The sequence below is a fragment of the Larus michahellis genome, chromosome 6, assembly GCF_964199755.1.
Source record: "Larus michahellis chromosome 6, bLarMic1.1, whole genome shotgun sequence".
Classification (NCBI taxonomy): domain Eukaryota; kingdom Metazoa; phylum Chordata; class Aves; order Charadriiformes; family Laridae; genus Larus; species Larus michahellis.
The window spans coordinates 73762183-73774765 of record NC_133901.1 but is presented as its reverse complement, the minus strand read 5'-3'; the positions used below and the strand labels follow the sequence as shown (position 1 = coordinate 73774765).

Sequence of the window (12583 nt, the reverse complement as noted above, 5' to 3'; positions counted from 1 at the left end):
CAAAACCTACATAGGGAAAAATGACAACGCTGCATACGCAAAGATATTTTTTAACACATAACTCAGTTTGGTGCAGCAGTGTCTTTAGCTTCTGGGCTGCTGCCAGGGAGAGTCAGGAGGGTAAACAGTTCCTTGTTGGTGGGGATGGGGAATTTCTCGCTGCCATGCACAGGGAAGGAGGAAGAGACACATCCAGCCCGTCCTTCTCCCCAGCCCCCTCGACCACGCGCTGTCATGTTGAGCAGCCTAAAATTGAAGGTTTTCTTCTTCTTTCTCCCCACCAGTTGCAGGCACTTGCTCTCCCAGCCCTGGTCAGGAGGCGGCGGGGGTCCGTGCCGGGGTGGGACAGGGAGCCCCTGCCCGAGCTCGGGGACCCCGCGCCCCCCGACAGCAGGGACGGGCAGCAACACAGCCCATCCAGTGCTCTGATCTTGCTTTTTCCATCCGAAGCCGTTTGTTTTAAGCACCATCTCATGCCACGGACCGCAGCGTATGCCATAGCTGCTTTGAAGAGACCTTTTAAAGCTCGATTTCTCAGGCAGTCATGAAGCCAAGCAGTACCTCGTAAGAGAAATACCTATTTACTTTGCCAATACACACATGTCCCTGCAGAAATACTTTTTTCTTGCTCAAGGAAAAGCTGCCTTTTTTTCTGACTTTATAACTGCTAATTAGGGCAGCTGTAAATTGTTGGGTATTTTTAGGACTATCCTCTGCATTGTCCCACCCACCAGACGAATCCACTCTGTAACACCATTATACACCACGCCACTAATAACAGCGATGACTGCACACGAGTGCTGTGCTGCTGCTCACCGCGCTCAGCCAGCACTGAGATTAAAACACCACAGGGCTCACTGTTGCGGGGCTGGAGCTCGTGACTTCCGAGGAGAGGCTGAAAGAGCCGGATTTCATAGAACCACAGCGTACCAGGGACCTCAAGGATCATCGGGTCCAACCTTCTCGGAAACAGCACGGTCTGGACAACATTTGTTCAGTTTACAGAAAAGGTGGCGACGGAAGGATTTTGTTGCTGGCTTTACCTATTTGGTAGTTACAGAAAAGACAGGGCCAGACTCTCACCAATGCACACCAAAAGACGAGGGGCGATGGACACAAACTGCTTCAAGGGAAATTCTGACTGGGTATCAGGGAGAAAACATTTCACAATGAGGGTGGTCAATGGGTGGCCCAGAGAAGCTGCGCATCGCCGTGCGTGGAGCTTTTCAAAGCTCAGCTGGATAAGCCCTGGACAACCTGCTCCAGTGCTGCAGTCGGTCCTGCTCTGAGCAGGAGGACGAGCAAGAGACTCCCAGAGGTCCCTTCCAACGGGAATTATTCTGTTATTCTGTAACTGAAAACATACTTGAATGGCAGCTTTATTAGACTCCATGCAGACTAAAAAGAAGCTAATCTAAGTAGCACATTTAAAAAAGAAACCTGCTTTCTACTTTACAAGTTCTGGTGACTTCAGAGAGATTTTCCAATTGCAGTAATTTAGCTTAAAAGAGTGTCATAAACTGATCTGTAATCGGTACCATCTAGAAAACTCTGATAAGAAGTGACCATTTTCAGTTCACAGAACAAAAATCTCTGCGTTTCTGAATGTGCCTTTTGAAACATCTTTTATAGACCGCTTACAAACACAGAAGATTGAAAGAGGCTAGTAAAGGCCAATACATACCTATCAAGTACATAGCCAAGAGCCTTATGCCGTATTCCTGAGTAAACCGATGGGCTTGTTTCCCAAGCAATTAAATTGGAAGCATCATGGAAAAGATGAATGTTTACCAAGTCAAAGGCACTATGACAAAAAAGGAAAAAAATAAAATGATTCAGTATAAAAGAAAAAAACACTTGTTGCATCAGCAAAGCATTCAACATAATAACACTTACTGTATTCTCTCTAATGTTACCTTGATAATTACTCACACGGACTGTACAAATTAAACTATCATCATCAGAAAATTGTCAAAGACTATTGTCAAACTTATGACAACTCATCCACAGGTAAGACTGCGTCGAGGCTTTTGCTTAAAATATGCATAATATGAAAATGAAAAGCTATTTGTCAGTTACAATTCACAGAAATCAAGCAGTACCCTCTCACTAAAATATTTTTAAAACAAAATTGAATGTGTACACAAACACAAAAAAGCTGTAACTAAGTACTTTGTAGAACTGCAGCTTTGCAATAACCAAAATGAAAAGCTATTGACAGGAGAATTTTACCGACAATGAAGGATAAATCATATCACCGCAACTCCTTATCTGTCCCTGTGTGGAGAATGCCAAGGTAACAGTGGTCAATGCACACAACACCTCCAGGCGGGCAGAGGACACAGGCTGTTTAACTCGGACTGTGCCTGCAGGACCATGGAACCATAGAACTGCTTCGGCTGGAAGGGACCTCTCAGATCGTTGAGTCCAACCTTACCCCAGCACTGCTGAGTCACCACCGACCCATGTCCCTCTGCCCGGCTGTTAAATCCCTCCAGGGATGGCGACTCCACCACTGCCCTGGGCAGCCTCTTCCAACGCTTGACAACCCTTTCCATGAAGAAATTGTTCCCAATATCCATCCTAAACCTCCCCTGGCACAACTGGAGGCCGTTTCCCCTTGTCCCATGGCCTGTTCCTTGGGAGAAGGGCCCGACTCCCCCTGGCTGCCCCCTCCTCTCAGGGAGCTGTAGAGAGCGAGAAGGTCTCCCCTCAGCCCCCTTTTCTCCAGGCTGAACACCCCCAGCTCCCCCAGCCGCTCCTCACAAGACTTGAATGAGGAGCTAGCTTCAGAAAATCAGTAAAATTTGTAAAATTTCCCAGCTTTGCTTCCTAGCGTGAAAGATAGGAGCATTAACTCATTCTTTGCTACCCTGCAGTGGGGCAGGGATCAGAGAGTGGCCCCCAACGTGCTGCGGGCTGGCCCACCCAAAGCCCATTGCGTTCTCATCCCCCGCTTCTGGTGGTGCTCCCCAAAGGAGACAATCCCATGGGGTAAGGGCTGTCCCGGCTTTGGGAACTCTGCCCCAGGGGGAACACGCGGGATCAAGCACCACTGTTACTGTGCCCGTGTCTGCCTTGTGGGGTGGACGAAGACTGGCAGAAGAGATTTCTGAAAAGAACCATATTGCTTCTACAGAAAATCTACGGATTTTGGGTTGGTTGAGGACAAGAGAAATAGAGATATTCTGGAAGTTCCTTCTTAATCAAGGAAACCGATTTCAAACCCCCCTGAAACAGAAATACCTTCTTTTGCCCCCCTGCACAAAAGCTAAATTGCAGAATCACAGCATGGTTTGGGTCAGACGGGACCGTTAAAGATCGTCTAGTGCAAGCCCCTGCTGTGGAAAGCACGCGGACTTTCTGAACTCTGCTTTCCCTCTGCTGACAGACAGGACACATCCGAGTGGCGAACCAAAAGCTACCCAGATGTTACGGCCAAGCTGGCATTCTGCTTTATATTTGCTCTGCTTGTGGCTTCTTGTGTCCTAGAGACCTGGTCTGCATTTTTAAAAACCTCTTATCATCTCTTTGTTATTCAGCTCTTTTGGTGATGGAACATGGCGAGTCACAGTGAAACCAGAAAACCTGGAACACTCTTGCCACTCGGATTTAACACCATCACCCCCCTGCTAACAAAACCCCCTCAAACGAACCAGCATATGCAGGAATTCCTGCACACTGCATGGAGGGACCGAAGGAAAGGTGTCTCTGGGAAGCTCCACAGGGGGCACAGCACTGACAATGTTTTGGAAAGGAGGTCCCTCCAGCACCTGCAGAACGTGGTGTGCCCCATTACCCCCTACGTGGATGATACTACTATGGGCTATAAAACCTGTCACACTTCACTTTGAGGGCACAATTTTGGCTACTGTTTCAAAAAATACATTTTGGGTAGGTTCCATGAACACTAATACGATTATTACACTTGCATTGGACTGACAAGGGTAAAAAAATTCCTAGGAATAACTGAATAGATTTCTTTGAACTTCTTTTAAACTACGAATAAACAGACATTACATGCCAGAGCAGAGGTAAGTCTGTCCCAGCGGACTGTTATAAGAAACAAGGCTATTTAAAATGCTTTACTCTCACATTCAGAAAAAATGCTGGCAAGATTTGGTTGTAGCTGATCATATTACCTGTTCCATCACATCACCTTGTTTCCCTGCAAATGAAACTGATTTCTGTCAGCCCTTTCTGCAGGGGAGACAGACAGCAGCCAGTCTCCCAGATGTCGCGAGCCACATTTTTCAACTCCTGCTCAAATACTCCTACCATTCTCGACTCTGCTGTTCTTCTCCCAGCTTGCCTGAAGCACAGCACTCAAAACAAGACAGAGTACTCTACTGAAGGCCTTGGCAGCACTCAATTAAAGAATTACCATGCCCTCCTCCCTTCATGTCCTTCACATGATGTATCTGTTAACACACCCCAGTAAGATAATAATGAACCACATTCAACAACTTCTCCCTTGATCCTTTTCTCCAGTCTGGGTAGTGAGTCAGTCATTCCCAACGTTGTACTTGTGCTTTTGAACTCCCCCCTCGAAGCGCAATGTTTTGCACTTTTCTGACTTCAACCTTGCAATCCTACTTCTCTAAAATACCAAAACAATTTTGATTGCTGATTCTGACCTCGGATATACTTGCAAAAATTCCCAGGTTGGTGCCGTATCTACAGTCTGTAAATGTATTCTCTACTCCATCCTCCCTACCAAATATAAACTATGTAAGTAAACTGTATTTAAGGCTGTAATGCATTCAGGGCACTATCTCACGCCTACTAAGACAACAACACTAGGAACTACTGGAATAGAAATAAATAGTACTCGTGCCCCACTATGTTCCAGATATTAAAAAAAAAAAGTGCATGTAGTTATGCAGTTGTGTTTTGTTTTTCCTTAAAATGAAATCTCTGAGTGCCCCAAGATTCCTTAAATCTTCGTTCACACTAAAGAGTAGCTAATGAAGAATAACGGATGTGAAAAATCTGGATTCACAGAAGAACTCAACTGGGGCAGATCAATGAATCTCAGAGGAGGAAAAAGAGGACAGTTCTCTGATAATTTTAAGGTCACTTCTTGGGATTTTTGGAAGCCCTCTGTTTTTGACAGGAGGTACATTCTATACTGATGTTTTCCTCGGCAGGGAAAATTAATAGCTCCCTTCAAGAATTCACACAGAAGTATTAACAACAATCTCCTGGCTATATTTTTATTGAACTATTAGCATGTAGAATTGTACAGATCAAAAGTCATGATTATGAAAAAGGCCAGAACTTTGTTCACGTGCGTATGCACACAGGCTGGGTTTAAACGCTTACCATACCATGAGCAGACACGCTATGCAGTTAGCCGTAATTAGCTGTGTTTTCTAACCCTCTGTATTTTCCGCAATATTTCACTTTCATTCTCCAGACACTGTTCACAGTAACTTGCCCCTTCAGCGGCTCATCAGAAACATCTGAGATCTTGTTATACCTTGTGGGTCACCATCGCAGACTATTCCAGGCACAAAGCTCTGCCATAGCTCACCTCAGTGCAGGTCAGAAAACGCTGTGAGCCTCCTCACTCTCACTTCCCCACGTACCCTCAGGAAACCTAAGTATAGCATATTATCTGATCAGAACTTCTACCTACATGCTGCTCCTTCCAAGAACGTCCTTTTTTAATATCACCCTGCAAGAAAACGTTTCCTTTGAATCTCTCTCTGAAGAACTTTTTTTCTTGGAAAGGCCTAAAAATAAATTCACGTTATTTTTTTGTGTAAAGGAGAACTCCAAGAGGATAGGAGAGACAGAACCTGGAAAAGTCATGACATAAGAGGAAAGGCCAGATTAGGAACTGGTGCTAAACACCCACTTCTGCAGATCTCTACTGCTGGAATCACGTGCCATGTTCACATGGATCTGGAAAAATTAACAAGAACCTACATTATCCCATAGTTGCCTGCCTGATTTCTGGGTCAAAAGCCTGTAAAAGGAGAAAACCTGCTGCTTTTTCCTTTTTCACAAACTGCTTAATCTAATAAACAAGCTTATGCAAACAAGCAAGAATACTGTTCACTGCTCAAAAGTCATCTTGTGTGAACGCTCACCAGACTTTAAAATCAAACTTACAATTTTAAGATGTGAAATGATCACAGGAGGAAGGGAAAAATGCTGAATGTTAGTCACATATCCTTAGGTGACTATAACATAAATAAGCACTACAGACCAGAACTATGACTAAATGGTGAAAAAGTATGGTCAGATTTCCAGGTAGGACTGGAGAAATCTGAACCCCCTGCGGGTTTCCTTGTTGAGCTCTCCTTGTGTTAAGGCCAGGATAATTTCCATCTCTCTCAGGTTTTGCACAACCAGCTGCTCCCAAACATAACACTACTACTATCATTGTTATTAAAGACAGCGTTTTCAAACACAGACAGTAAATCTCTTCAGTTATGAGACACACCTCTGGTCAACACCAGCTGGCGCTGCTTCTTCCAAAGACAGTGACCTAGTGTATAACACCATAACAATGTTCAACTTCTACTCTCGATAGCTGTCTGCACCCCTCGGCTCCTGCCCCTTTGGGCTGCTGGATGATCCCAAGAGCAAAAAATGTTTGTTTCTTCTGCAGATTTTCGCAGCACATCTCATGAGGAACTCCCTCTGCTCTGACGACAGCCAGGTTACGCTGCATTTAGGTCTGCCTGGGTGGGAGGTTTCCTCGCTGTCGCCGAGCGCAGAGCAGAGGTGTGCTCCCTGCCGCCCCTCCGCCAGACCCTGCTGCCAGGGGCTTCACTCTGCTCTAGGACGAAGATAGGCAACCACAGGGTTGCCTTGGGTTTAAAATGAGAATCCTGACCTGAATACGACAAATAAAAAAGTTCTGTTTCAGTAGAAGTAATATAGCAGGAACTGGGGTTTAAAAAAGCTGCATTCCTTGAAGGTAGGGTCCCTCCACTGACTGCAGTGGAGACTGGACCAGGCTTAAAGAGTTCCTAGAGAGCAATCTCTTTCCTTGTAAACGCAGGAGGCCAGGGCTGCGTACACCCAAGCGCAGGAATCTGAGCCCGGAGAGACGCTGCGGAGCCCCGGCTGTGTCGGGCGAGACGTGGAGCGGCAGCGGGGGGACGCCTTCAGCTCTGCACGGTGACTCTGGCCTTGGCACAGACACCAAGCTTTCCTGGTCACGCTTGGCTGAGGGGTTGCCTGTGACCTGAATTATCTCATGCCAATTGCACATACACGTGAATATTAACACTCTGTTTGCATCGTTACAACTCACTGAGCACAACGTGCTCAATAAATAATAAAGCAAAGCAACTGTTTTGGAACCAATCTGCTCTAGGACTGAACCAATCTCTATATATGAATACCTTCTTTGAAATAGTTGTTAACAAAAACATAGATCATACATACCTAATCAGAAATAACTTAAAGGTGCAACTTACCAATCAGTAATACACCATCTTGTTCGAATGAAACCTTTTCTGGACCACTTGCACTGAAAAATACACAAATAAGAATCAGTCACCTTAAGTAAAGGATCACTGTGAAAGTGAAACGTACTTCTACAGAGAACAAAATAAAACAAAGTTCATCCCTAGGCTGCATGTATGTGCTACACACCGAGGTACCTTGGAAACATAGGTTCTGTCTCTCATAAATCCTGGAATTATTTACATTTTTGGTCCTGCAGCAGTTATAAACTTACATGTAAAATTAACATAAGGCCTGACAGCTGTTTGTAACTGAAAGATAACCAATTAGGAAAGCTTTACAACTGTACTTACGTTTAGCCTAAACCAGGAGATTCTTACTGCCTATGCTCAAATGTCTTGGCTTCCTTCTAATTTTACCTGAACTGTAAAATGTCATCAGAGATTTACATCAAATTAAAATGAATGAGATCTGCTAGAAAGCTATTTCTCCTGCTGAGCCAACCCACCCAATATTTCTATAAAAGTTAAAGGGAATTTAAATAATGGTAAAACATTACATTTATCAAAACTGCAACGTCCGCGAGAAGCCACAAATCAGCTCGTGCCAACATATGGCACTCCTGATACAGAAACAGGATTTTTTTCCGCACCACTCCTAAGTCACTGCCATAAATTACAGCCTCCCACAAAAAGACATGATTCTGCATCCTATTTATTCACTGTTAAGAATGACTGTGGGGCTAGGCTAATGTTCTCTGGTAATGAATACTGCACCAGACAGGCCTACATAATGACGCCAATGATTTTGCAGCAAAACACCGCAAGTCCTTATTACGAATAAAGTGCCGCCCATCACAGAGCATCCCCCGTCCCGGGGTATCGCTGTCCTAAGGCTCTCCCCGCAGAAGAGACTTGCCAGCTGTATTTATCCACCTCACCGGGAGCAGACAGCCCTCATGAACTCTGAAGTCCCAAATACTGCTGAGACGGTGAAGTGCTTCGCAACACCTAAAGGGGCTGTTTCCTGACCACCCTTCGGCTAACAGTTACCTGCCTCCCCGCTCCTCCGGCACCAGCCCAGTAACCACGGCCAAACACCGCTCCTTTGCTCGGGCCCCTTTACCACTGGCGCTGGGTTCTCCTTGCATCCAAAATATGCTTGTGAAGATTGCAAAGCGTTTATTTGACTGAATAGAACCAGCTTATTCTTGAAAGCTTTAATGTGAAAACTATTTACTGACACGCAGTTGTTCTCTTCTACCCAAACCCAGGAAAATGTGCAAAGTTACTTGTAAACGACAGCTTATTTCATTGATCGCACTCAACTTCAGAGCTTGTCATTCTGTGGAGAAAGTGTTACCTACATGCTACAAAACTAAGAAGTAAAAAATTGTCTGCAAAATTTATGCACGGTTATGTACTCCAGCTTTTGGGAAACCCGTTTTCAGCATTTCTTACTTCGGGTGGCAATTTTCAGAATCCCCTTTCTGCAGGCGTGCGACCCCGACCCTTCCGACCCAGGCTGACAGAGCCCAGCCTGCTGCGGGAGCCGCAGGGGACCCGCAGGGCTGCGGAGCGGGAGCCAGCTCTGCTGGCCCGGACAACGAAGGGCCGGAGGCTTTTCCTGCACGGACTGATCAGCTTCGCATTGCTACAGCACAAGGAAACAGTCCTCTGAAGAGTCGAGTCCAAGAACAGCGACTAACAACGGAGTTCTTCATGCAGTGAATCAAAACTCGTTATTTTGATGCTGTGGACACACAGTGAACAACTTTTTTCCGTTCTTGACTTACGTCTCTACTTACAGCTGGCTGTCAGTAGCTCAGAGAACATATGCTAAGAGGGAATAAAATAAATGTTTAGCCGAACGTAAAGACTTCCTGTAGACAAAAGGAGAAAAACCTCCTCAACCCAGAAGGATTACACAGAATAAATGGATTTCTCTTCTGGAAGGGGAAGGCTACACCAGCACCCCCTGCAGACCTGTCTGGTGACTCTTGGCTGACGACCACATCAATTCTGTAACTACATTCGTGGGGGAAAAGTATTTTTGAGATATTTAGTCATTAACACCAGTTGTTTGTTGATGCTTATAGGTGCCTAAATCTTGTAAGACTTTGGGCTTTTGAAAGCAACTAAATTTGCCTAGGTCTAACAAGGTCGTATTCAGGGAGGAAATCCGAACAGGTCACTACTCCAAAATCCATCTGACAGATCCACTCAGAGGAGAACTAATTTCTCTGAATCCTTACTTCTTTTGTCTTACGTGAACCCAACTTTTTGATTTTTCTTAAACTGCAGCTATACTGAGAAAGACTCTGTGGTGACTGTGAATAAATATCTACTTTATTGTAAGCGGGTTTTTTTTCAACACTGAAAAATAACCTCTTCTGCACATGCAGCAGTCACCCTGGTCAGTCAGGGAACGGCTGGCTGGAGGGCTAACACACCAAATCCTCCTAATAGTCCGGCTTTCGTGGCTGAACTACAAATCCCGTAATCCAATAAGGTCTCTTCTATTCACAGTTTCTGTGAGGATCATGACAGCACAGTTACAACTTGAGATTTGGCAAAATGTCAACATTTACTCAGAAGCAAAACAATGAAACAAGTTAAATGCTAAAAGCATTCAAAATGGCTTAAATCTAATCTCAATCAAAAAAGGGGAGCTCTGTCATTTCATTCTTAAAAATAACCATATTGAACTTTTAATTACTGAAGAACAATAAATAGACCTTAAAATCAAACAGTCCAAGCCTATGATGTGGCCCAAGATAATGTCTTCAATCAAGCTGTCATTTCTCATTTGCTATTTTCCTCTTTGGCAACATAACAGGTACTTCACAAGACGCAGCATTAAAGCAGGGCCAAGTAGATGGTGTTGCTCAGAGCCACACCCGGTTGGGGTTTGAGCATCTCCATGGACAGCGACTCCACATCCTATCTGGGCCCCTCTTCTGTTGTTTACCCTCATGGTGAAATCTTTTCCCAGATTTAGTCAGATTTTCCCTTGCTGCAGCTGATGACTGCTGCCCTTTGTCCTGTTGCTGCACCCCACCCGGAGACGCCTGGCCCCGTCCCTCAAGAGCCACCAGTCGGCCGCTGCAGGCAGCAGCATGGTCCCCCATCACCTCCCTCCCCTGGCGGCACAGATGGGCTCTCCGGCCTCTCCTCCCACACCCCGTGCTCCAGCCTGAGGTGCCTCTCTACACTTGCTCCAGTTTGCCCACATCTGTTTGGTACAGGGGTTCCCAAACAAGACAGTGGAGATGTGAAGTGCCTTGGAGTGCCAAATAGATGAAGGAGTCCCTTCCTGGGACCTAACACATCCTGGGATGCTGCTGGCCGCCTTTGCCACCAAAGCACACTGCTGGCTCGTACTCAACTTGCTATCCAACAAGATCCGGGTCCTCTTCTGTTTTCTGGATAGTCACCTCCAGCCTGTACTGCTTTATGAGGCTATCCCATCCCAGGGACAAGGCTCGGCATTAACCTTTGCTGAACTCCATGAGGTTCCCATCAGACCATTCTTCATCCTGCTGAAGTCCCTCTGCAAAGCAGCCCCGCCCTCCAGCATGTTGCCTGCTCCCTCAACTTAACATCATCTGCAAAGATGAGCATGTGCTCCATCCCATTGTCCAAGCTGTTATCAAGAACAGTACAGATCCTAGCGTTCATCCCTGAGGAACACCACCAGCAAACAGCTGCCAGCTGGACTTTGCACACCACCCTCTGAGCCTGGTGGTTGGCCAACTTTCCAGCCATCTTATCCTCCACCTACCTGGTACACATGTCACTAACTGGGCTTCAAAGATACTATGAGAGACTGCACCAAAAGCCTTGCTAGAGTCAACGTATACAACATCCAGAGCACTCCCCTTGTCCACGCAACTGGTCATACAGGAAGATCTGCTCCACCGCCTTTCCATGACTGAGGAGAGGCCACCTGGGATCCTCCTTTTTGCCCTTCTTGAAAATGGCTGTGACATTTGTATCTTCCCTGCCCTCAGGAACCTCTCCCTTTTAAGGCAGCAGTGAGAAGCCAGATCCCTTTCTCCCTTGGATGGCCCTGCCTGCTGCCATGGGCTCGTGCACGTACAATTAGCTTAAGGTTTTGTGCAATTGAAGTGTACGAGACCAAGAGTCCTGTTGTCAATCATCACCCACTTCTCCAGCAGGCCATCACTCTGATTCTGCCACCAATGACCTCACCAGCACAAGCGATACCAGGATAAAGCAGGCCCAACCCTCCGCTATGCCGCCTTACTCTGTTTCATGCAATGATATGCTGATATAAGCCAATGAAAGGATATTTGCTATGTCATAACACTGTAAAATACAGAATTTCTTACAGTAGCTTGGCGTTTCCAAACACATACACTGCAAATACTGGTTTTAAGGGCAGTAGTATGTATTAGAGGCTATTCTACCAAAAATTTACTTTGGTAAGGATACTCCGATAAGATAATGGAAATTCTGACACCTCTCTATTACAAGTCCTTAAAAAATATATTTAAAAAATCACAATTTGAAAACTTGTAGTTACATTCCACTAGCCTTTTCTTTGTGAATAGAGTCTCTCAGGAGATCGTGCTGACCTTTTAAAACCCCCTAGAAACACCACCTACATAAATAACCTCTGCTACATCGGGTAAAAGGACCTCCAGACAACATTAACATGAAGAGAGAGGTTATAGAGGGCTAATGTCAAAAAGCACTGCGAGCAATAAGTAATGCACACAAACCATGATTGATAATGACTAGCACAGAGCCTTAATTCATCTTTTCTCCATCATTTTACTGAGAGGGACCATATCAAATTAAATAGTGACCCAGCAAGGGTTTATTCAACCATACAAAGCAGGGGCACGAAGGAAAGACATATTAAAGTGGCAATGACTGCAGTGTAATTGCAGCTCCTTAAAGGAACACGGCGGTTTGGAGGGAGATGGGAAACCCTGCACACGAACAGCTGAATGCCGAGCAGCGCGGGCACCACGCGATGTCGGGCACCGCTGCGGTGAGCACGACTCCTCCTCAACGCCGCGCGCAGGAGCCCGTGCTTCACCTACTCACAGGATGCTCAGTGTTCAACGAGCCAGGAAAAGGGGCGTGTATTATGACAACTCTCCAGAAAAAACACGCAGAGTGTA

The 12583-nt window shown here is 45.7% G+C and overlaps 1 protein-coding gene across 3 annotated transcripts in view; it reads right to left on the bottom strand.

Moving 5' to 3' along the window:
- The window catches only part of INPP5A (inositol polyphosphate-5-phosphatase A), a 236464-nt gene that overhangs the window by 87143 nt on the left and 136738 nt on the right, over positions 1–12583 (bottom strand). For all 3 annotated transcript variants that reach the window (XM_074591909.1, XM_074591908.1, XM_074591910.1), the window contains exons 7-8: positions 7440–7492; positions 1685–1804 (exon numbers count right to left, since the gene is read on the bottom strand). In XM_074591909.1, coding sequence (XP_074448010.1) covers positions 1685–1804; positions 7440–7492 — 173 coding nt within the window. The remainder of the gene's footprint in view (positions 1–1684; positions 1805–7439; positions 7493–12583) is intronic.